The sequence below is a fragment of the Acomys minous genome (assembly GCF_964271855.1).
Source record: "Acomys minous genome assembly, chromosome: 19".
Classification (NCBI taxonomy): Eukaryota; Metazoa; Chordata; class Mammalia; order Rodentia; family Muridae; genus Acomys; species Acomys minous.
This window is the reverse complement of record NC_140499.1, coordinates 8570581-8596548: the sequence shown is the minus strand read 5'-3', so window position 1 is coordinate 8596548 and position 25968 is coordinate 8570581. Positions and strand designations below refer to the sequence as shown.

The 25968-nt window shown below is 40.5% G+C and overlaps 1 protein-coding gene across 5 annotated transcripts in view; it reads right to left on the bottom strand.

Moving 5' to 3' along the window:
- Nucleotides 1-25968, bottom strand: part of TNIK (TRAF2 and NCK interacting kinase) — a 409373-nt gene that overhangs the window by 124442 nt on the left and 258963 nt on the right. For all 5 annotated transcript variants that reach the window (XM_084769731.1, XM_084769733.1, XM_084769734.1 and 2 more), the window contains exon 5: nucleotides 2681-2791. In XM_084769731.1, coding sequence (XP_084625857.1) covers nucleotides 2681-2791 — 111 coding nt within the window. The remainder of the gene's footprint in view (nucleotides 1-2680; nucleotides 2792-25968) is intronic.

Here is a 25968-nt window from a genome sequence, read left to right as displayed (position 1 = left end):
TTCTTGCAGATTGGTGAGCACAGGATGTAGGGAGAGGCCTCGCTCTAAAGATAATGTGGGGCTGGCAAGAAGGCCCAGCGGGTAAAGGTGCTTGCTTTGTAAGCCTAATGGCTTAAGTGTTATCCCCCATGTCCATGTAACAGTGGAAGAGTCGCCTTGACTCCATGGGCTTGTATGTCCTGTCACACATACCCTCCCCACGCCATATACACATACACGCAACATGCATAGTGACTGAGAAACACCTGAAAATGGTTGATCTCTAGTTTCCATACTCATGTACACACGTACACACGTACACACACACACACACACACACACACACACACACACATGTGAGAAGGTAAAAACAAAACAAACACCTAAAATCAGGTGTAGTGGTGTGTGCCTATCATCTTATTATTCAACAGTTTGAAACAGAAAGGACAAAGTTGTTGGGCATCCTCAACTATGCAGTAAATTAAAGCCAACCTAGGCTGCTCAAGAACCTATCTTAGATAGATAGATAGATAGATAGATAGATAGATAGATAGATAGATAAGTGAGGGATGGATAAACAGACAGACAGATGATAGATAGATTGATAAACAGATAGATGATAGACAGATAGATAGATAGATAGATAGATAGATAGATAGATAGATGATAGATTGACTTCATGTTTTCTATAGACAGATAGGTAAATAGGTGATAGACTGATTTAGTGTATTCTATCTATGCCCTTTGTATTTATTGGAGTAAAATATTTGACATAGCTTAAAACAGGTGCTTACTTTATATCATCACATTGAAAGACAGTATGGATCGTGATAAAAAGCACCCCCCACAGTAGCCTCTTCTTTGTCACGTACCAGTGTTTATATGACATGGATTTATTCAGGGACTCTTGATTCTATGTCCTTGGCCCTTTTCTAGTCTTGTTACTTAGCAACCTTAAATGAATTCTGATAGATGAAAGCATAAACTCTGTGCTTTCATTCTCCCATAACACGGCCTTGCTTGTTTTCATCCATTTCCATGTCCATAAAATTTATAAAAACTAGCTTGTCCACGCTATACTTAGAGAAGGTTTGATTAGAAGTTCAGAGAAACCATGGGGTAAGCCATAGAGAAGAGACATCTTCATAACAGTGAGAATTCCGACCACAGAGATGCACGTGCCATTGTTTAGTAAGGTTTCCTTTCACTTCTCCCAGTATTGCGGTGAGGAAGGACGTCACTCACCCTCTGCGCACTTACCTCCAAGTACCTGACTTGTTTAGTGCTATGGCCAATGCTGGAGTTAAGCCTCACTTCCTCCTTGTCTCCCGCTTGGTCTGGTTTCTATTTAAGGACTGCACATCATCATTGTTCACCCACCCACAGGACATGAAATGCAATTTTAATTTCTACTTCCTTATATTAAGAAGGCAGAGCCTGTGAATGAATAATGACTGTTGGGCAGATGTAGTTGCCTTGCCCAGTGGACACGTAATAGCCTCCATAATAGTAGCAAGAGAAAATTAAGCTAGTCTGAGTGAACTTAATGTGCCCAGGTCCTTCTTGCTGAACAGATCTGAGCAAACACAACTCTGTTGGTTTACTGCCTGACTGTGATGTTTGTGTGGAAAAGTAAGCAAACAGGCATATCCAAGCACCATTGTTCATTTAAGCGGCTAAGTCTCAAAGATTTTAAGGTACAAATACTTAAACTAGCTTGTATGCACAGACATGAATGAGTCAATTTATGTGGTGAGGAGGCGTCACATTAATTATCATGAAAATACATACTTTGAACAACTAACCGCTATATCTCTCAATCCATTCCCCAGAAAGACATTATGATCTAATGTCAGATTTACAATAAAAAACATCATCAAAACAGTGTTATGCTGTGAAAATCATGTAACGTCAACCTTCCAAATGAAGATACATGTGACCTTGACCATCTAGAATGGTCCTTGGTATATCAATGTTGCCCTACCTCCAAACCACAGTTAACACTAACACTGTTAAAACAAACCATCCATCAATAATCTCTCTCTCGCTCACACACACACACATCATATATATATATATATATATATATATATATATATATATATATATCTTTACTATCTATCTATCTATCTATCTATCTATCTATCTATCTATCTACCCATCTATTATCTATTATCATCTTCTATCTGCCATCTACATATTACCTATCAATCTACATTTATCTACATTTATCTATCTTCTATCTATATACCTATTATCTATAATCTAGAACATATCTGTCATTTTTTTCTATCTACCTGTGATCTATACATCATCTATTATCTATCTTTCTTTATACTTATCAACTATTTATCAACTATGACCTATCTTTTACCTATCATCTATCTATTATCTACCTTTCTATCAATGAATCTATCTATCTACCTATCTATTATCTACTATCTATCTATCTTCTATTGATTTATCTTTTGGGAGAACATAGCCATGTGTACATAAGTAAGCTTTGAATTAACAATCTCCTTGCCTCAGCCTTTCAAGTGCTGGGATTAAAATGTGTACTGTATGTTAGAATAAGCCATTAAATATATTTCTACTTCACTTACAAATTTCACTGGAAGGACTGAACAGAGTAGAGTATCTTTCAAGACATACAAAGTTACCTGAAGGAACTGGAGGCTAGCAGTGCCCACTTGTTACTTACCCGTAAGATCTCCCTGCAAATGTATGCAATCCACTCTTCTTTTAATGTGTTGCCTTTCGTGTTCTTGATAAGGTCCGTGACAGAGCCAGCACCACAGAACTCCATCACCAACTGGCAAAGGAAGAGAACAGCATTTGTTATAATCATGTATTGCAGGATATTTGATTACATTATGAACCCTGAGATTTTGTTGTTTACGGGGAGAACCTGTTTCTAGTTGTGGTGTGGATCATCCCTAGCACAGACCATCAATCAAAGAGCTTTCTGCTTGAACAGGATTAAATAAAGTAACCACAGGTCAAGAGGTGGAGTAAGCAGTTCACACTCAGTTGACAGGGAGTGAACATAGGCAAAACCCATAGAGAGTGAAAGGAAGTCAGGAGGATGGATAGAGAGTTGCATAGGAAGTAGAAAGGGGTGACATTCAGTTTGAGGGGTTTTTAAGATGGTAAGAAGGGGAGCTTCCTTTTGGGATGTAAGCTGAGGAGGAAGGTTAGCTGAGTGCTTTCTCTGGCTTTCTGAGCTATTAGACTTTCACCCCAGCATCTGGTTCCTGTGTCTTTATTGGCAAAATTGAACAATTGAGATTTTGCTAAAAACAACATTTGGCACTCCAATGCTTGGCATGACTACGCTGACAGAGAAATCACACCAGCTGTGGACAAATGGAGACGCCATCTGATTTGGTAAGTCACCTGGGAAGTCCTCAGACAGAGATTTAAGGATGGGAAATACCATAATACACAGCATTAGGGCCCTGTATAGTGCTACGTTAGATGGCTCTAAAACAAAAGTGGAAAATAAAAAGTAAATGACATAACTAAAGTTGGCTCAGTACTGCTTATGATTCTTATCATTCTGGTATTCATATTTTATTCTTGATAGTAACAATGGCTATCTGTACCCTCTTAAAGGAAAAAAAGCCCCAGAAATACAGGAAAGAAAAATATGATAAGTAAATTGATAAGACACAAGCCTTAGGGAAAAAAACTAGGGACTTAAAAATGAAAAAGAATTCAGATACAAATAGAGGAATTTTAACAAGAACCTACTGTCCAGCCCCATGATAAAACTGAAGAGGGATGGTCAAAGTTTGTTAGAAAATCAAAGTTAGTTAATACAATTAGCATACAATACCTACCGGGAAATGACAGGTACCCCAAAGGTAATGAAGCGGTTAAATGGAGTCCTATAGACATATTAGATTTGAGGGGATTTAAGGAAGAAGTAGTTTCAAATGGTAGGTATTCACTCTATGTGAATCTGATACTAAATTCACGGGTAACTCAGAAAAGAATTGTCCTCCCAAGACTGGAATGATTTGGCAACAGCGGTATTGAAACCTGGCCTTCAGTTAAAATGGTGAACATGGTGGAAAGAGGAAGCTAGGACCATAGAACAATGAAATAGGGGTAGAGGTATTAATATTTCCCAAGATCAGCTGCTAGGGGAAAGTCAATATACTGAGTTATAAAGGTAGCTTGAGTTTGATGATCACACCTTGGCATGATGTCATCTAGCTAATTTAAATGCTTGGGCTAAGGTTGAAGGGTCAGAAAGGAGGGCTAAGACATTTACTAAAACTATACAAGGCCCAAAAAGAAGGCTTTACTGATTTTTTTTCAAAGATTGACTTCAGCCATAAACAGACTAGTATCAGAGTCAGAAGTTGGACAAATATTAATAGAATCTTTTGCTTTTGAAAATGCTAATTCAGAATGCAAAAAGATGATAAGGCCTTTAAAGGCAAGATCAGCAGCAATTGGTGATTCGATTAGAAATACAGTTTTGGATCTCATCTTTATGATGCTACTCTGAGAAGAGAAATAATTTCTAAAAGTTCTCAGAAAATCAAAATGTCCAATGTTTTAACTATAGTAAGCAAGCACATTTTGAAAAGGGATTATAAGGAAAGCATTACTAGAAACAATTTTGTTTTAGAAATAATTAAAAAAGAAGGCCCCAACCTTCTGGAGTATGCAGAAGGTGGCAAAGGCCAGCACCGGACTAATAAATGCAGATCAACAAGGGACAGGCAATTGGGAAATGTCCTATGGGGCCTCCCACAGGCCATAACATAAAATTTGACTCAACCATTCCCTGTCATAGTTGGAGAAATTCACCCAAAGAGCAACAAAAAGATATAATGCCTGTTGTTAAAAACAACACTGCTTTGGATGTAATCAAGGATAGAACAGCTTTAGTAGGTAAAACAAAAAATTCAAGCGAGACTAGAAAAAAGTATTTTGACAAACTGCTATTAATGATCAGAGAGTAAACTAAAAAATAATTAAATGGCATTGAAATTGAAGGATTAGTAGACACAGGAGCCAACGTAACAGGATCCGAGCAATTTCACCAAAGTCTAGGCCTCCAGATTGGCCTGTTCAGGAGGTAAATATTCAGCTTTGAGGGATTGGAACTTTATCTCAGGTAAAATAAAGTTCAAAATGGATTGAGTATATAGGGCCAGAGGGACAAACAGAAAACTAACAGCCACATGCGGTTAATATAGCCATGATTTTATGGGGGCATGATTTGTTGCAGCAATGAAAAACACATATTAACATTCCTCCAATCTCAGAAACAAACCATAAAATAAAGAATGCTTCTGAGAAAAAAATTAAAAGGTATTATTAAGAATAGTCACAGACCACTCAGGATGTACATAAGTACTATGCAACATCTGTTCATCTTTCAAAGATAGCAACCACACTACTTTAAACATGGTTAACTGACAAACCTGTGTGGGTGAATCAATGGGGCTACAATAAAGGAAAAATGATAGGTACTAGAGAAGAACAGTTGGTATAGGAGCAGCTAACTGCTCAACACAATGACGAGTCTACCAGCCCATGGAATTCCCTTGTGTTTGTTATAAAAAAAGAAATCAGGAAAATGGAGGGTGTTGACAGATGTAAGAGCCATAAATAAGAGGATCCAGCCAATGTGCTCTTTAAAGCCTCCAATCCTACTGCCTTCCTTATTACCTAAGTCATGATTCTTAATAGTAATTGATTTAGAAGATTGATTTTCACATCCCTTTGCATAAGCATGATAGGGAAAATTTCGCTTTCTTAGCACCTACTTACAATAATAGTTTTCCAATAAAGAGATATCATTGGAAAGTCTTACAAATAAGGAATGTCAAACAGTCTTAACTTGTGCCAATATTTTGTACAACCACCATTGGAAATAATTTGTAAACAGTTTCTTCAATCTATGATTTACCATTATATAGATGATCTTACTGGGTGATTCAGATGCAGAAACTTTAGAAAAAATGTTGAAGTAAAGAGATGATAAAGAAAAAAAAAAGATTAAAGTTAAAAATGAAACCTGCTGGGCATTATAAATTGTTTCTGAAAAAATACAAAGAGGAGATTTTTATTAATTATCTACTATATAAGATAGGTTTACAGAAAATTCAACCACAGAAACTACAAATCAGGAAAGATCGATTACAAACTGTTAATGATTTTTAAAAATTGCTGGGCAATATTAACTGGCTATGGTCCACAAGTGGATTAACTACTCAAGAGCTAAGTAATTTATTTTAACCCTTACATGGCAAAAATTTAAATAGTCCAAGAAAATTATCAAGTGAGGCTGAGAAAGAATTGGCTCTGGTAGGAAAGAAACTACAAGATGCACATGTGGATTGCTTGGATCCAAAGCTGGATTATATTTTGGCTATTTTGCCTTCTACTCAGTCTCCCACAGGAATTCTTAAGCAGAAAAAAAGTAGTATACTAGAATGTATTTTATTAGCACACAGAGTAAAAAATTAAAGATCTACCATATGTAGAAAAGGTTTATAAATTGATTTTGAAAGGAAACATGAGACTTCATCTGTTAGCAGGAATAGACTCAGCAGAAATTGTGGTACTCTTTACTAATGCTAATATTACATCATTATGGGCAGAAAATGAACTTGCAGACTTTGGTTTATAAAGAGAACCAATTGGGCCTTCTTGTTCCCTGGCTATCTTGGCAGATCTTGCTTGGGATTGTCCTGCATCTAAGGCAGGAAGATGGTGGCCAAAGTCTCTAGAGTTAATGAACTCTAGGTTCCAACTTGTTATGAAAAGTAAAAAGTGCGTGCTAGGAAACAAACAGACCTTGAAGATGATCAGACAAAGAAAAGTGAAATTGGTTATCCTTGCCATCAACCGCCCAGCTTTGAAGAAATCTGAAATACTATGCCGTGTTGGCAAAAACTGGTGTCCAGCACTACAGTGGCAGTAATATTGAATTGGGCATAGTGTGCAGAAAATACTACAGAGTATGCACACTGGCTATCAGTGACACAGGTGATTCTGATATTATTAGAAGATACCAGAACAGACTGGTGAAAAGTAAACCAGGAAAGTTGTCCTTCAATAAAACTTTGCCAGAGCTCCTTTTAAAAAAAAGAACAAATTGGATTCTCCCTCATACACTGAAAGTGACATCAATTTCTGCAACCCCTACATTCTATACTGATGAAAATAAATCAGGAAAGGCAGGTTATAAGTCAGTAACAAGTAAAATGGTTCAAAACCCAAATGATTTAGTTAAAAAATCAGAGCTAAATGCCATTTAATATGGCATTATTAAAATGTTCCTAAATCTCTTAATATAGTTACTGACTCTCAATATGCATAGTTGCTTTGCATATTCAAAGTACTTAACTTATTCTGGATAATTTGGAATTAACTTCTCTATTTATTCAACTACAACAAGTGATCAGAAATAGAAACTACCCATTGTATATAACACATATCAGATCCCATATGTGTCTACCAGGCCCTCTAGCACAAGGTAACAATGAAACTGATCAGCTGTCAATAGGAAATGAGCTAGAAGCCTCAGAATCTCACAAGAAACTCCATGTTAACAACAAAGGTTTGAAGAAAGACTTCTCTATCACTTGCTAAGAAGCCAAGGAAATTATAAGGAAATGTCTTACTTGTTCATTGTATAACCAAACTCCATTACTTCCAGGAAGTAACCAAAAAAGGTACCCAAAGAAAGGAAATTTGGCAATGGATATGTTTCATTTTGCAGAGTTTGGAAAATTAAAGTATGTGCACAATACAATAGATACATAATCAGGATTTCAATGGGCAACTGCTCTAAGTTCTGAAAAGGCTGACTCTGTAACTACACCTTTATTAGAAATTATGTCTACACTAGGGATACCTGCACAGCTTAAGACTGACAATGGTCCAGCATATGTCTCTAGGAAAATGAAACTGTTTTTTTTTATTACAACATAAAGTATGTTATAGATATACCACACAATCCTATAGGACAAGCAGTTATAGAAAGAACTAATCACACTTTAAAAGATATGCTTAATAAACAGAAAGGGGTAATAGAGCCCCCCCCCCCAGAGATAGATCACACAGCGCTTTATTAACTTTAAATTTTTAAAAAGCTAATGAGAAAGGAAAAACAGATGCGGAAAGACATTGGATAGGATAAAAGAAAATGCTAAACTAAATTTGTCTGTATATTTTAAGAATGTGTTGACCTTGGAATGGAAACCAGGATATGTGTTACATTGGGGAAGAGGTTTTGCCTTTGTTCCACAGGAGAAGGAAAGCTCTGGGTACTCATCAAGACTGATACAGATTGTATGTGAACAGCAGAGATCTCCCGAATATCTTGGTCATTCAGTATCAACTAACTTATAAAGACTAACAAATAAATGCCTTTCATTTGATCAGGAATGAAAAAATAAAAATAAAAAAAATATAACATTTTCAAATGATAATTTACCAAAGACACACTTGACTTACTTGCATAAAATGGAAAAAAAAACCTGTTTTCTTAAACCATGTGTCTTAATTACATGTTAGAATGTTAGACTATAGATTGCCACTTGGTCTTCAGCTTTTGAGTTTTCATCTTAGTTAAAAAGGATATTTTTGTTGCTTTGTATTAAAAATACAGTTAAAAGATTTAAAATGTTTTAAGTAAATTCAAAGGGCTACTACAGTTCAAACATGTTTTCTAAATCTCTAACAGTTGGAGGGAGTTGGAGCTAAGGTAAGATATTCGAGCAGGGAAGCTGTAGTCCACGCCTGTAATCCTGGCAGTGACAGGCGGATTCCTATAAGTTAGCTGGTCCTGCTCAAACTACGGCACCAACCAATGACAATACATGCAGTAAACGTCCAACCCCTACCCAGATCTACCCAATGAACAGGACATTCTCCACCACTGAGTGGAGAGTGGGGTCTGACTTTCACACGAACTCTGGTGCCCCATATTTGACCATGTTCCCTGGATGGGAAGACCTGGTGGCACTCAGAGGAAGGATAGCAGGCTACCAAGAAGAGCATATACAGGGGGAGGAAGTCCTCCTCAGTCACAGTTATAGGGGAAGGAAGTAAGGGGAAAATGGGAGAGAGGGAGGAATGGGAGGATACAAGGGATGGGAAAACCATTGAAATGTAATATGAATAAATTAATAAAAAACAAAGCATATCCAACAACAACAACAACAAAAAGAGTTCAGTGAACAAGGTGATGATTGGTGCGTACATTTAATCACACCACCCAGGGACAAAACTCAGGTAGAGCTCCTAATTGGTCTGTTTGCACATTAGAGCATCCACACACTGTATTTATAGATTATTATTTAAAAAAACCTTTATAGGGTTACTAGAGAGGCAGCTGATTTCCAATGAGGACAGAAACAAAAAGGAGCTTCTGCAACTGCGGGCAAGCTCATCTCCATGCCAGTACTAACCAGATACCCTATTTTTGGAAAGCCTATTTATAGGTGAAACTTTTCATAAAGCAAAAAATGAGTTCACCAACATTTGCCTGTTGGCTTCTATTGCAAACTCTTTCCATATACAGAGAATAAGTACTCTCTCTCTTTGAGAAACAAAGCTCTGCATTTTATGAGGCATGGAGAACCTTCTATTCAGTCATTGCCAACCACCCTATGGTCATAAGGGCGCCCCTCACAATGATGGGTTGGATCTGTTAGCAGGCTGAGCCCTTTGAAGGCTTAGCCATGGAAGGAAAGGTATCATAGCGGAACCTATCTGAATTCCTCAGAGAACAGGATATGGTAACAAAGGCATCTGTACCGTCCTGAACTGAGGAAATAGTTCAGTTCCCTATAATCTCCATCCCTAAATCACACCCTCTCCCCACAAAGAGGCACCTACTGAACTGTGAAGACCAACAGAATGGTAAAAAATTTGGCTAACACGTGGTTTACTGATGGTTCATCAACCATTGGTGGAACCAGAGCTAATGGCAAACAGCATCCTATATAGAGCAGGGGACGGAATGGGCAACACTGAGGAAGGAACCACATCAGCGCAGCACTACTGGCTGTAAGACAAACAACTAGGAAAGCCAAAGGAAAATCTCTAGCTTTTCCAGTTCTTGGTGCATGTGCAGTGGTAAGGCTATGTGGCCATCAAAATGGAAAACTGTTAACTGGCAGATACGTGCCGAGATATCTGGTCATGGGAGGCATGGATGGAAATGGCAAAACTTAACAAAGACATCACATTTTATGTGGCTCATACAGGCAAGACAGACAGAACATCTGAAAATAATGAAAGAGTGGACGAATTGGCATCATTTTAAATTAAGACCACAGTATTAAAATTTGCCAGGGAACAAATTCAGAATAAATCAGCAAGAATGATAGATTACACATTCAAAAACCTGAAACTTTGCCTCTAACATTAAGAAATAAGGGGAAATGGAGAATGAAATTAAACCAGGACAAACTTACAAGAATATTATGAGGAATCCTTAACCAGGCAGTGGTTCACGCCTTTCTTCCCAACACGTGGGAGGCACAGGCAGGCACATAAGAATTACAGTGATTTAAGTCTAAAAGCTCCTTTCAAAAGGCAGGCTGAAAATCAAAGTGAATGTTCTTTGTAATCTAAAAATAAGTACACTTATCCTTGAATTTATACATAAGGAGAAGGGGGGATATAGGCATATTTATCTACACATACACATAATATATTTTTGCTTTCAAATTTTCAAAAGAAATTTGAAAGATAACACCTTTTCTGTTGCCAAAAGACATTTTCCCTATAAAAGATATAACCTGTCCAAAACAAACAAACAAACAAACAAACAAACAAAAACTTAGGGTTGGGATAGTAGGGTTTTGTTTTTATCTTTCTAGGAGAACCAAAACATCCACCTAAGAAATCAGGAGACCATTGGACACCTGAAGAAAAAGGACAGACCATCAAGAGAATATGTCCCATGAAAAAGAGCAAATTGGCCAAGTGGTGTCCCCCACCTCCAGCTCATATCTGCTGCCCTCTACACACATAAGTAGGTGAGTGCTCTTTATGTGTTCCCAATTCAGTTAAAAATTAAAGCTGGCTTTAGGGTTGGAGTGTGGGTCTCTCCTTCTCAAAATCCGCACATGCTTGCTTAATGAAAACCTAAAAATCTCCGTCTCATATCAGAAGAGCCACCTGACACGGGACAGAGGAAAAACAAAAATATATATTCTATTGACATTAATCTCATAATCTTTTGGTTTTCATTCGACTCTTTAAAGCTTTTCTTAAGGTATAAGCATTATCTTAAAAATCTATATCTATATCTACCTATGCATATAAGCTTTCTGTAGTAACTAAGAAATAAGCTTTATCTAACTTCCTGTATGTGTTTTCAGGTTTGCTTATGAAGCAGGTAACTAGGAACAAAGTTTGTGTACTTCGGATGTATTTAATAGATTATGACCTTCAAATCTGTTGGATATATATATATATATATATATATATATATATATATATATATATATATATATAAACAAATGGTGACCATTCCTAACAGTAACCTTTGTAGTCTTGAAAAAGATGATGGGGCCCTACAATGACGAATCCACATGGATTGTGGAAGTTCTAACCACTGGGAATAACTGCCCCATGCTGCTTCTGCTTCCAGGTTCTGTGCAAACAGTGGACACTTTTGGGTTGACTGCTGCGTTCTACCTAGTCAGCATTGCCAATAAGCTGACAAACACCACACGGAGACCAGCTTTGGACTACAAAGTGGTTAAGACATTCAAATTGCTGAATTCATATGAGACTGATGTGAACACTTTACAGAACTTTGAATTAAAAATACATAATCCTAAGACTGCCAAATACGATCAAGCTGGACATTGTGGAACACTGGGCAGAAATAACTTCATTATTGTAAATAGTTTTTCTGTGTTAGAGTTAAAGTCTTTCCTCTTTATTTAGACAAAAGAGGGAAATGTTGCAGGATATTTGATCACACTATGAACCCCAAGATTGTGTTGTTCACTGGAAAAACCTGTTTCTAATTGTGGTGTGACTCAGCCCTAGCACACATCTTTAATCCAAGAGCTTTCTGCATGAATAAGATTAAATAAAGTCAACCACAGGTCAAAAGTTGGAGCAAGCAGCCAGTTGACAGGGAGTGGAGATAGGAAAGCACTGTAGAGAGTAAGAGGAAGTCATGAGGACAGAGAGAGGAGGCACAGGAAGCGGAAAGGACAGCCATTCAGTTTGAGGACAGCTTCCTTTTAAGATGTCAGCTGAGGAGGAAGGTCAGCTGGGTGCTCTCTCTGTCTCTCTGAGTTAGCACGCTTTCACCCCGGCATCTAGCTCCCAAGTTTTATTGCTAAAATCGAATTATTGAGATTTTGTTTAAAAAACAATTATGTTTGTCTGCACTCCCTCGCTAAGTTAGGTTTAGAAAACATACTGCTTTCTAGGCTGTTGTTTCTGAACACCATTCCTGCAAAGACAACACAGTCATAAAACAATAGTTAGAGCATCATCTTTCTCAGTAAGCCTTTGTGAAAATCAAAGAGATAAGATTACTTTAAAAATGTTTATTGTTTTAGTGTGTGTGTGTGTGTGTGTGTGTACGTGTGTGTGTGCGCGCGTGTGTGCACACACATGTGCATATATACAGGCATATATGTAATTGTGGAAGTCTGTTCTCTCTTTCTACCTTGTGGGCCCTAGACAGCAAACTCGGGTTATCAGACATGGCACTATACCATCTCACTGGCCCAAGATTATTATTTTAAAGGTCTTTTGACTCATATTTTCCAGTCAGAAATAAAGAGCACTCTCTATATTCTAAGGCTGGGCTCTCTGTTTCTGTATAATTGGGGCAGGTCAGCAACTCAGACAAAGTTCAAATTATCTCTGTGATTTGAATCTGCAGCTGTTTGTGTTCCCTATAAATCAGGAACCTTTTTCTACCTAAGGAAACAGGGTCCGCTGTGCAGTCCTGAGCTAGGACACTATGTGAGCTGTTTGTATTATTGGTTTGGACGTGACACTGTAAGCTGTCAGGGTGTGGACTATCTGGTTTTAATTAACTTCAGTAAGTGTTCCCAGGAGGTTGAACACATCAAATAAATTCAATAAACAATAAACTCTAATTTAGCACCTTTCATCCAAAAAGCTCCAAGCAGTCTATAAATATAAACTCATTATAGCACTCAGCAACTTTATAAAGTTGAGCAGTCGGTAAGCTTTGCTGCCGAGTAGAGGCTAGATCAGGGCTCTTCCATCCATTCTGAGGCTTAGAAAAAGTAATTCCATTCCAACCTTTCCCTTGTACATAGTCTTCAATGAAAGTCCCCTTAGTTAGATAAAACGTAGCATTTTGTAATTAATTAAAAATAATTTAGAATAATTAATAATCAACTTCCAACTTGATAGGAGAGAGAGAGAGAGATAAAGCAGAGGCATCATAGAGCCTACATGTGTGTATATCATCTCTCTCTGACTAGATCCTTAAAGACATCTCCAGGGGTACAGGGAGGCGGCTCAGAGGAAAAATGCTGGCTGTGCAAGTGTGAGGGCCCAAGGTTCAGGACCCTTGGAAATGCTAATGGACTTGGCTACCCACCTGTAAGTCCAGCTGCAGAGCCAGCTGCCTAGCGAGATCAGCCAGACCAGTGAGCTCTGCGCTTGACTGATAGATCTTGCCTCGCCGTGTAACATGTAAGAGATACCCCAGATGATTCCTCACATCCACTGCAGAGCTGTAGACCTCCACATGCGCAGGGCCACACAGTCTCACACATCAAAGCACGCCGCACAGAAGTGCACGCGGGGACACACAAACTGAGTGCAAAATCTTAGGCAGAAATTGAGCAGTGCTCACCTTCTCTCAGCGGGCCTGACAGGGCCTCCAGCTTTACAAAATGGTGCTGAGGATCCCGCTCAGTCAGGATGCGGCTCGGTTGGTAGCACACGTTCATAGCATGTACAAAGCCCTGCGTCTGATCCTTAGCACCACTTGTGTTCTCCACATTTGGGAGATGGAGGCAGGAAGACCAGATGTTCAAGGTTAGCCTCTGGTCCCTAGTGTGTTTGAGAACAGGTTGTGCTATATGAGATCCTGACTCAGAATAAGACCACAAACGTAGCATGAACTGAATTTCACGCATGAGTTTACAGAGCTTGCCCTGAGCTGGCTTGGAGTTGGGGGGGAAAGCTGGCTTTTGTAGGGAGCTCTTGTTATCTGGCCCAGGGAGGCAGTGGATGTGCCAAGGCCTAGAGGAAAGTCCTGGAGGAAGATTCAGAAGTGTGGGGGAAAAACTGCATTTCACCCAGGGAAAGCTGTAATGGCCAGGTAGCCCAGGAAGACCAGAATCACACCAGGGATTCAGGAGTCACCTGGAAACACTCGCAGTGGTCAGAGATAGCATCACTGGTACAATGTGTAATGACATCGGATGCAACAGTAATGTCACTCACAAGGAATAAAATTGGCACAACTAGAACTAGGAACTAAATGATATTATGAAGTCAGGTGAAATAAAAAAATAAAGCCAGGAGCTTATAGTATCATTGATATCCACGTGCGCGTGCACATGCTGGGGTAGCCGCCAAAGCACGCGCACAGCGGCTGGAGGAGGTGGCCAAGTGCATTCCTCTACAGCTCTTGCCTCATTCCCTTGAGACAGGGCATCTCACTGAACCCGGAGCTCCCTGGTCTCGCTAGGCTGGTGGGTAGAAAGCCCCAGTGACCACACGTCTGCCTCACCAGCATGGGGGTTACAGGTGTGTATGGTCATACCTGACTCCCCCCGCCCCCCAATTGCTTATTTTCTTTTATTAGTTGGTTCCTCACAGGGCTGCCTAAACTTTTTACAACATAGTTAATTTTAAAAATTGACCATATAATGTTTGTATACACCGTAATTCTCACCTCAGGCGCTCTCTCTCTCTCTCTCTCTCTCTCTCTCTCTCTCTCTCTCTCTCCCTCCCTCCCTCCCCCCTCTCTCTCCTACACTTGCTAACCCTTTTGTTGTGCCAACCATTCCCCCTCCTACCCCTATGTTTCTCCCACCCTCCATCTCCACCCTTTCTCTCCTTTCTAGACTCCCTGTGGGCAGTCATGGCTGCTGTGTGTTTGTGATTGCAAGCACACTCTCATGGCGAGAAGACATGCCCAACTGTTCTCCTTCAGTTCTCAGAGTCTCGGTTTCTGTGGAATGCAGCAGACAAGAACTCTGGTCCTGATGCCTGCACTGCAAGGCTATTGCCCACTGGGCCATCTCCAGCTCCAGCCTAGCTTCCTTATATAATTTTAACACTGGATACTTAAATAAGAAAATGTGAAAAAAAATGTCTATTCATAAAAGTAAACATTCTACCTGATAGTGAGAGAGATATAATAAAATTAGAATGTCACTATTTTGTACCTCTTATAAACTAACAGATCGGGCTGTCAGTCATCCATGACTATTAACATGAGAATGTAAGGAATAAATATAATTTGTCTCACGAGAAGAGAACGCAGCACTGGGAGGCAGCATTGCTGGAACAACAAACAACAAACCCCACAATGTAATTCTACTCCAACCTCGAGTGCCAACCATCCACCCCCTTACAGGAAACTGGAGGATGGAAAGGACACTGCATGGCCCCAGGATGCTACCAGCAGATCTAGACAAATAGTTTCTTCACAGTGAAACTGCATGGGGTGGGGGTGCGGGTGCGGGTGGGGTGGGGTGGTGGGGTGGGGTGGAAAAGAGACCTATAGACTAAATGTTCTTCAAATAGACTCCAACAGACTGCAATGAACAAATCTTATTTGAACACTGATTTTTAAAAATTAGCTGTTAAATTTTGTTTATTTGTTTTGTTAGGCATGGTGGCACAGACCTTTAATGCCAGCCTTTGGGAGGCAGAGCCTGGTAAATCTCGGTGAGTTTAAGGCCAGCCTAGTCTATATACTGAGTTCTAGGACAGCCAGGGCTTCACAGAGAGACCTTGTCAAAAAACCAACAATCAAAACCCAAAGAAACAGAAGACATCTAAACCAGAAAACGCAGCTGTTATTTTTTTAAAACAATTACAACTTTTTATATAAATATAAGTATTTGAAGAAACGAAGGAAATACAATTTATACTATTTTAAAAGTGGTGATTTTGTGGTTATTTAAAACCTCATTTTTAAGACACAAATGCTGAAACACTTCTGTGCAGTAAAGGATATTATTAAGATGGGTAAAGGAATTCATAAAATACGGAAAACATATTTTAAATTTCATTTTATTGTTTTGTTTTACCAACAAATATACCTGTGCATCACATATTTTCAATGCCCGGGGAAGTCAGATGAGGGTAGCTGGTCCCCTAGAACTGGCATTACCGATGGCAGTGAGCCATGCTGTGGGAGCTAGGAATTGAATCTGGATCCTCTGGAAGAACAGCTGGTGCGCTTAACTTCTAAGCCATCTCCTCAGTTCTATATTGAAAATATTTATAAATTATATCTGATAAAGTATAGTATCAAGACTTTACCAAGATCTCTTTTAAGGCAACAACCAAAAGAGCCAACTAAAACATAAACATAAGAGTAGGGTTGCGGTGGGTGCACACTTGATAGGCCAGGGCAAGAAGATTGGAGTGAGCTCTTGGCTAGCCTCAGGAAATTTATCTCAAAAACAGAGATACAACAATTCAACAGCAATGAAATAAATCAATGAAATGAAGTGAGAATGAGTAAAGAACTTAATGGACGTTTCTTTAAACTTTAAAGTCTAATGAAGATGAAAAGGTGCTGGTAACACCATTAGTCATGAGGAAAACATAAGTCAATCCACAATGGCGTCTCACAACACCCACAAAGATGAGTGTAACTTTTAAACATGGAGATCAACTGGAACCCTCAGACACTGCAAATGCCTACATAACATGGTGCAGTAAGTGCAGAAAATAGCTTGTGAATTCTTCAGCAACTTAAAGATAAAATCAACGTAGAATTCAATTGTTTCACTTGTAGATGTATACACAGAGAACTGAAGACTGATGTTCAACAAAACCCACATAAGAATATTCGTAGCAGTAGTGCTTACAGAAGGCAAAAGTTGGCAACGGAAATTTCATCTACAGAACGAGCAAGTAGATTAAACAAACTATGGTATGTCCATACAACAGAATAGGACTCAGCCATGGAAAGGAATGACTGATAAACACGGGTGGGTAATGAAGACATTTTGCTAAATAAAGAAGATAGACAGAAGTGGCCGTGTGAGATATGATTCCATTCCTATGAAAACAACAAACTAGATGACTCTCTAGCAATGGAAAACAGACCCAGAGGCTCCCTGGGGCAAGTGGAGCAGGAGAGATTACCTAATGGAGGTAGAATCCTGGGGTCAGGTAAGGTGAATAATTTTGGAGCTAGGGAGTGAGGGTCACTTTATGGAGCACAACAAATACACTGTTGTCTCTGGATTACTAATTTAGAAGTAGCTACAGTTGAAGTAACTTAATACTGCATGCATTTTAATAGAATAAAAGATGTATTTGATTTCTTTCAATGCCTGAGTGGGGTAGGCAGAGGCTTGTGTGGGAGGCAGGGATCAGACACTGGTGGGCGGCTGCCCAGGATAGTTTGGGTACATGAGTGCTTCTTACACTGCTCTGTCTACTTAGGTGTGAAAAACCATGCTTCAAGGCGAGCAGTATGGACCAATACCACACAATGGGACACATGGTAAAAGCATCTTCCCACGTGAGCCAAGCACGTCTGTGCTCTTTTTCTCAATCACATTTTGGAAAAGACATAGTGGCAAGACCTCCTGGGGGGTGCATCAACAGTTCCCATGACATTTGGAGAAAATGTCCTACTATTGGGCCCTATTAGTTCCCAAATTGCAGTTCCCAAAGAGAGCAGTGGAAGCCAGCAACTCTAGCCTTTCAAAATTAGATTGGACAAAATACTTTCAAATATTCAGTAAGAAACAATCTAGCTCTAGCCAGGCACTAATATCAGTGATTTCTATAATCTGCTTCTCCATTCATCTCCCACAGAAGGCTGCTTGATTCTTTTCATCTCAATAAGGAACAAAATGACTGTTAAATTATGTAATGAGACTTTAAAGAAAGGAAGAAAGAAATTGAAAGAAACTAGAACTTGTCAGCCATGGGTTCCTGTGGCCACACAGCAACACTGATCACTACTGCCGTCACACAGCAGGGACCTTCCCTCCCCATAAATACCTCCATCTTGTTAACAAACAGACACAGAGCTCAGCATGTAGAGCCCAGCTGAGTGAGGTATGTCAAGAACTTCATGTCTCACAAGGAAGGCACAATGGATCATTAATATCTCCCCAGAAAGAAAGTTTTCTTGGAGTTTATACTTGGGCAATGAGTCATGCCAATACTTATTTAGGACTTAATGTGCTGGGTACTTACAAGTTGGTGATTTACAAATAAAACAAAAGAGTAAACAAAAATCTTTCCTATGATCCTCCTCTTAGTTCTGGTGTTTAGAAATGGAGCTGTTTATGGTCTTTGGCCTTAACCCATTAAGCACTCAGAGCAGGTTTAAAAACACATTATCTTAGCAGCTTTGTGGCCTTAGACATTGCGTTAGTTACTTCCCCCATTTCTGTGACAAAAATATCCTGACAAAAGCAGCTTAAAGGAGAAATGGTTTGCTTTGGCTTACAGTTCAAAGGCACAGAATAGCATGATGAGAAAGGCGAGTGTGGGAAGGCTGAAGCAACGGTTTACATTGTATCCTGGTCAGGAAGCAAAGAAAGATAAACGTTTTTGCTCAGCTGGATTTCTCCTTTTTGTTCAGTCTGGGATCCAAGTGCATAGAAAGGCGCTGCCATAGTGGTTAAGTCTTCTATATCAATGAACTTAATCAAGATAATACTTCACAAACCTGGCCAGAGGCAAACCTAGTCTAGATAACCCATCACAGACTTGGCCAGAGGATTTTCTGTTTGGTGATGCTAAATCTGGTTCAATGATAACCAGCCCAGGTATATTCCCTAGCCATCAGAGCCTCAAGACCATCCTGTCTACACTGTGGCAAAATGTAATGACCAGGCATCAGGGGAGAGGAAGAAGATGGCTTAGTGTTTGAGATGTTTGCCGTGCAGCATGGGGACCTGACACACTCTGCACCCAGGTAAAGTTGGCCATGGCACATGCACTTGTAACAGCAGTGCTGAGCAAGCAGGCAGGACGCTCTCGAGCCTTCCAGCTAGACATTCTAACCTAAATTGGCGACCTAACTAACTGGTTAGAATAAGGGATAGCCCAACTTGTGTGTGTGTGTGTGTGTGTGTGTGTGTGTGTGTGCGCGCGCGCGCACGAGCGCACGCGCGCACATGTGGATAACTCCTAAGGAAAACACCAGACGTCAACTTCTAGCCTCCATGTGCTGACACACACATGTGCAGGTACATCGCACAAAAATTAACACGCATACACACAAAAGCACAGACCTGATATGAACATCAGTTTCACTAATAACTGGAGAGCTGAGAGTAGCCAGATCCTTCAAATACACATAGCGTTTACTTTCTGCCTTTCAGGGTCCTGTCACTCTGTTATAGAGGCCTCCTTCTCTCACATGGTGATGACACAGGGTTGAAGAACTTTGAAAGGCATGAGCACAGGTGCTTCTAGATCCTCTGATGAAAGAGTACCAAGTCATTTTGCTCATGTTTGCATCCCAAGGCAGGGGGACAGTCCACCCTCCAGATAATGGGGTCACCCTATCTGGGAAGTGGCAGTCTGGGAAGTGGCAGTGATGCAAGAGTCGAAAGAGGCTCCTAGAAGAAACCTGAAATTTAAAGCTTGTCAACGCCATCTGAACAACTGGGTCGGGAGCTGAAGATTATTCACACCACTTGGGAAGAGAGAAAGGAGGCTAAACTGTGGGGAGAGAAATGTGCAAAGGCAGATGGGGACTGGCTTGGGGCCCGAGGGATGCAGTCTAAAAAGAGCATGGTGTGATGTGGAGAGATTATAAAAAAAGTGCTTGGGCTACTTGGGTAATTCTGTCTGTATAATTCTATTTTTTTTTGTCTGTATAATTCTAAAAGGTTGTTTTCTAAGAACTATGGGCTGACACATTCCACAATTCACATGGTCAATTGCTATAGATTTTTGTCAGTTGTCTTATATTACTAAGAAACACAATGTCGTCTCTCGGCAGTGTTGGGGTGGGGGTATTGCTCAGTGGTAGAGTGTGTGGGACGCTCTGGTTCCAACATCTCTCTAACATATACACACACGTATGTACACACACACACACACACACACACACACACACACACACACACACACACCTGCCCAAAGTCTCCCTCGCCCCAGGACTGTGATTCTGTCTCCCAAGAGCGACAGAAGCATGGAGGCAGCCCTGACTTCGTGCCTCACAAGGCACAGAGCCCAGGTCTTGGAAGAAAATCATGAAAGACAGCCCCCTTCTCTTTACAATCCCAGCAACTTCTGAGAGGATTCTAAAGGTTACTCTGGCGTGATTCCCTTGGTCCCTAAACATTCACTCACTTGCTAGTTAATTATCTTTAGGTGCCTACTCAAGGAAAAGGCCTTCGGAAGGCATTTTAGTGCTGTAGGTACTAAGCCAGAATACCTGTACAGGAGGAACCCACTCCTTTCGTATGTCACTAGTCAGCTACCCACAAGAATAAACAACAGTGAATGGATGCTTTCTTTCCCTTTAAGGGTAAAGGGAGAGTAAGACTGAAGGGATGGGAATAGGGTCAAGCAGATGGAGTTCTCCCTAGGATGAACCAAGTAGGGGAGCCTAACAAAAGGTTCAGAAGCGACTTCCAAGAACTCCCAGCCCAGCAAAGGATCACCCTAGTGACCTTGAAGGCTTAAAAACCTCGGTGAGGCACAAGGTATTTTTATCTTACGTGGTTGGGAATAGCCACAGATCCCATCTGCATGATTTATGAAGGTGTGAACCTAACTCCAATTCAGCAGCTTTGCAAGAAAAAGCTGCTTCATTCACCAGAAGTTTAAATCTCACAATAGGAAGGAAATGCCTTTGTACAGAAGCACAAAGCCAACTTTAACAGCCTTGCATATTCACCTCTTAACGAGCATGTATTAAAGTTAAAAAAAAAAGAAAGAAATTCAATTTTTATTTTTAGACTTAAGAATTCTCAAAGTACAAATTATGCAAAGATAAAAGGATTGCCAAGTGTCTCAAACTTTGTTGATAAGGCTTATGGACAGAGCTTTTGTTTTGGGAGTAACAAAGGCATTTTGAAAAAAATCTGAGCCAACTGGTATTTTTAGCAACCAAAGCCTGCCTACAGGCCAAGACCATGAGCCATCAGTCACCCATGCCCAGGCAGAGCCAGTGTGACAGGATTACATTTCACTAGTAACCGTGCAAGAGCTCCTCGTAATTTTTCTTAGGAGTGAGTCATCACATACATACGAACTCCACAGACTCCAACAAAGGAATTAACCTCAAAGATAGAAGAAATGTAGGCAGGGGCAACATCTCAGCAGTAATGAGCCTGCCCCTCAAGCATGAAGAACTGGATGCTTGGAACCCACATAAAAACATGGGCAGGCATGCTGGGGAAAGAGACACGCAGGCCCCTGGCAGCTGCTGGCCAGCCAGCCAAAGCAGCAAGCTCTAGGCCAATGAAAGGTCTTGTTGCAAAGAGTAAATTGGATGGCTCTTATGCAATAATACTTGAAATTTTCCTCTTTTCTGCATATAGCCCACCAGACAGACAGACAGACAGACAGACAGACACACACACACAGCTGCACAAAATGTATGCATGCATACAATAATAATAATGGTGTGTAATTCTCCATCTGAAATGCTAACCTCAAACAGAAAACTCAAGAATTAGGAGTAAGGTTTTAGACAGGTTAAAAGTAGGGAAAGTTGAGCCAGGTGTGGTGGCACACACCTTTAATTCCAGCACTTGGGAGGCAGAGGTAGGTGGATCTCTGAGTTTGAGGCCAGCCTGGCCTATGATGTGAGTCCAGGACTACACAGAGAAACCCTGTCAAAACAAACAAGCAAACAAACAAAACCTAGGGAAAGTCAGGCACGGGAAAGGTCTCAATACATAATAACAGCGCTCACTAGGCAAGCAAGAGGACATGAGTTCAAATACCTAACACCTATGAAACCTCTAGGCTGTATGTGACTATAACCCAAATAGTGGGGCACAGTCATGGAGGTGGATCACGGGAGACCACAAGCCATCTGCCCTAAGCCAAAGGGTGCACTGGGTTTGGAGAGAGACTTTGTCATCAAAACAGAGAGAAAGCTGACTGAGAAAGAGCCTGGATGCTAGCTCTGGCTTCTCCATAGTTGCATGTTTGTGAATGTACACACACTTCTGCACACTCAGTGCTCCTCACCCCAAAATAGAAAAAACAAAAAGCAAAAAACTCTGGACTTCAAGTACTCAGCATGGAAGACCTTGACCGTGGCAGGCTTGAGAAGCGTGGTGTGAACAGGAGCTTTAGGCCAAGTTAGCCTACGAAGGGGAACCAGGAGTTTTGGACACAAAGGCCTTTTGTTAAGGTGAAATAGAGTTTAAACAATTTGAATGAAATTCCTTGGGATTAAAAAAAAAGGAAATTGGGTTTCCATCTTGTCAGCAATGCCCCTGCCCTCCCCTCCCCCGCGCAATTCATAAATACTGCACTCAGGGCTTGGGCATGAGATAGCAAATTGGGTGCAACTTTGACCACATTTACACCCGAGTCACTTACTTATATTCTGCCTCCACAAGGCACCAGGGCAGCCCCTTGGTCAAAGCCGTTCCTCTGACCATCTTAGACTCCCATATTTACAGAGTCCCACCTTTGGAGATCTCCACTCTCAAATAATAAGATTCATTTGCTTTCTGAGACCCATGACTTAGTGTATGCCTTATAAGGAACTTCTTTGCCCATAAAAGCAACAACTAGTGATTAAAATGAGTTTCTTTTAAAAGAGAAAGCCTCATTGTTGATGCCCAGAATGAAGAGGAATTTTAATGGCCCATGGCAAAGCCTCAGCTCCAAGCGGATGACCACTTCTGCACATGATCCTCAGCATGATCATTAGCTTCCGGCTCCTGAGCTAGGGCAGGAGTCTTGTAGCCTCTATCTTATCCACCCTGAAATTTTGACCCTCCTTGCCTTGCCTTGTTCACATGCACAATAGCCTTGCAGTGCCCAGAATAGTGTTTCAAAGCATTCCTTCCCAACTTTGGCTCTTGCAAACTTTCCACTTCATCTTCTGCAATGTCCCTGAGCCCTGTGGGGATGAGGCTATGATGTAGATGTCCTCCATTAGAGCTTACATTGAAGTATTAAAATAACCCACATTGAATTGGGCATGTGTTCTGACTCAATGCTGTAGCAATCTAAATTGAAATGATAGCCCATTTAGGTTTAGGTATTGTGATCAACCTGAGTACAGGCAGGTAAATCATATCATGCATTCAATAATTTCAGCATTTTATTCTATGATGATCTCATACAGGGGCTGGGTGAGTAATGCAAGGCATGAGGTTAAATGTATATAATAATAACAGGATCCAGGACCTGTGGTACAGGCTGAAGCATCAGCTATGACTTCTGGGCAGCTGGCACATCTGGGCCACTGGCACATCTGGGCAGCTGGCACATCTGGGCAGCTGGCACACTGCTTCCACATGTTGCTGCTATGTGGGATTTCAAGCCCAATATTTCTAGATCATGTCGGTATTTTCAAAACTTTTCAAGGAATCAAGACTTCCATACCTATCTGTTTAATTTTTCTAATATCAACTTAATTAAACCATCACTACTTCATGGAGACCAAACTGAGTATATGTAGCCTCCAGTCTGTCAGTTCACAAACACACAGACCTAGTCCAATTACCATTTTATGAAATGTAAACTGTTAGAGAGGCTGCCTCTCATGCTGCTAGAACCCAGATCCACGGATAATCAGGCCAGGTGGTACCCAACCATTAGAAAGATGCTCAGATGTATGCAATATAAGTTGTGTGCATTTCCTACGTATGCACACATGTGCAGGAGAGCGTGTACTTGTGTGCTGCTGAAGGCGTCTGCTCTGTCACTCTTCACCTTATTTCCTGAATAGGGGCTCTCACTGAACAGGAATCCTCAGTGGTCCTCCCATCTCCATCCCAAGGTTACAAGCCAACACTAAGTTCCTCATGGTGTGCAGAAAGCAGTCTTACCCACTGAGCCGTCTCCCTAGATCCTCAACATAACATCCGAACTCTCGCTCTACAACTCCACATCGCTGCCATCTAACGAGAGGCCAGTTCTTCTGTTTTAGTCCAATCGTCTGTTATCATACTAGACCTCAAAATTTCAGGGGTTAATTAGGAACATATTTCCTCTCATGAGATATCTATCTAGGTCTGTGATTGTTATGACAATAGCCACAGGACAGTAAAATACTTGCAAATTCATGCTGTTATTGTTGAGAAATTAGTTCATTTCATAGACAGTACCTTTCCCTCCCTCTGGTAGCTGAGTGGTTTTTACAGCCAACCCAGAGAGCCCGGCAGGCCTGGGAAGTGGGAGAGAGAGGTGGTGACAGTGCATGTCAAAGCATCCGAGATCAGAATCTTTATTGAAAGAGCTCCCTTTTTTGATTTCCGGGCCAGGCCCCAAGTAGTTGATAAAGCAGAATTACTTGGCCATTATCAGAAGTGGATGTGTTTCTACGGCGCTGATACCAAACCAGAGCTTATTTCTACAATAGGCCTGATAGAATCCATACAGATTATAATTCAATCAGAAGCCTGCAACTACACACGTGGCGAGACAGACCTCTGAACTCCAGCCATGGCCAAAGCAGTATCTGAGGAATATTTCATGCAACCAGGCTGAACTCAGGCAACTCGAATTAGAAGGTGCTACTCTTGGCTCTTGTGTAGTCTAAGTCTCTATAAAACACATTTTTATTCTAACCCAATCCTTGTAAAAATGCCAGTAGTCTGAAGAATCAACTATCTTTGACCTTTGAGATTATTTGATAAAACATTCCCAAAAGGCTTAACATGTCTTTCCACAAATGTGTTTCTTATGCTTCATAGCAACCTTATTAATAGCTGAGACATTTTTACTATTTTTTGAATACTAAGGAACTGAGGAATAAAGATCAAAGGTGAAATCAAAGTTTTGTTTATTTTATTTATTATTTTGAGACGAGGTATCACTCTGACCCTGACTGGCCTGGAATTCACAGAGATGCCCCTGCCCCTGCCCCTGCCCCTGCCCCTGCCCCTGCCTCTGCCTCCTGGTAGCACCATGCCTAACTCTCAAAATAAGTTTATGGCAACATAAAGCTCCAGCCCTACCAAGAAAACCAACTTTGATGACAGAGCCATTTTTTTCATGCCCAAAGAGGGGGAAACACTGAGTTGAAGTGCTTAATTATGATGTCACATGGCCTGAAGTAAGCTACTTTATTGGCTTTGTTACTGATAGACTCTGAGACCTTGGTCAAGTCTCCTAATTTCTTGAGTCTAATTTCTTAATTTGTATAATGGAGATAGTAAGTTTTAATTTGGAAAGTGGCTACAGATATAATTAATCAATGTGGAAATGTTAACATTGTTATAACATTATGATATACTAGCAGAACTTGAAATATTGATAAATAGGTGATAAGTATTGTAAACTTTTTTTTTATTTTAACTTTGTATTGATTCTTTGTGACTTTCACAGGATGCATCCCAGTCCCACTTATCTCCCTGTTCCTCCAGATCCACTCTCTGCCCTTGTACCTCCTCCCCATAGGAAAAGAAAATAAGAGGATAATAAGAAAAAAATATCTTGTCCTGGAAGCTGTGGTCTGTCACACAGCACACCTTTTGCCCACACATCTTCACTTAAAAATGTTCATTGCAACAAGTCATTTGTTCGTTTCAAAGCCTCTGGCTTCTGCTACGCTATCAATACTTGATGCTCACCAAAATCCTCTTGGATATCCTTGTGTTGCCCCGTGTCATGGAGATCCTGCAG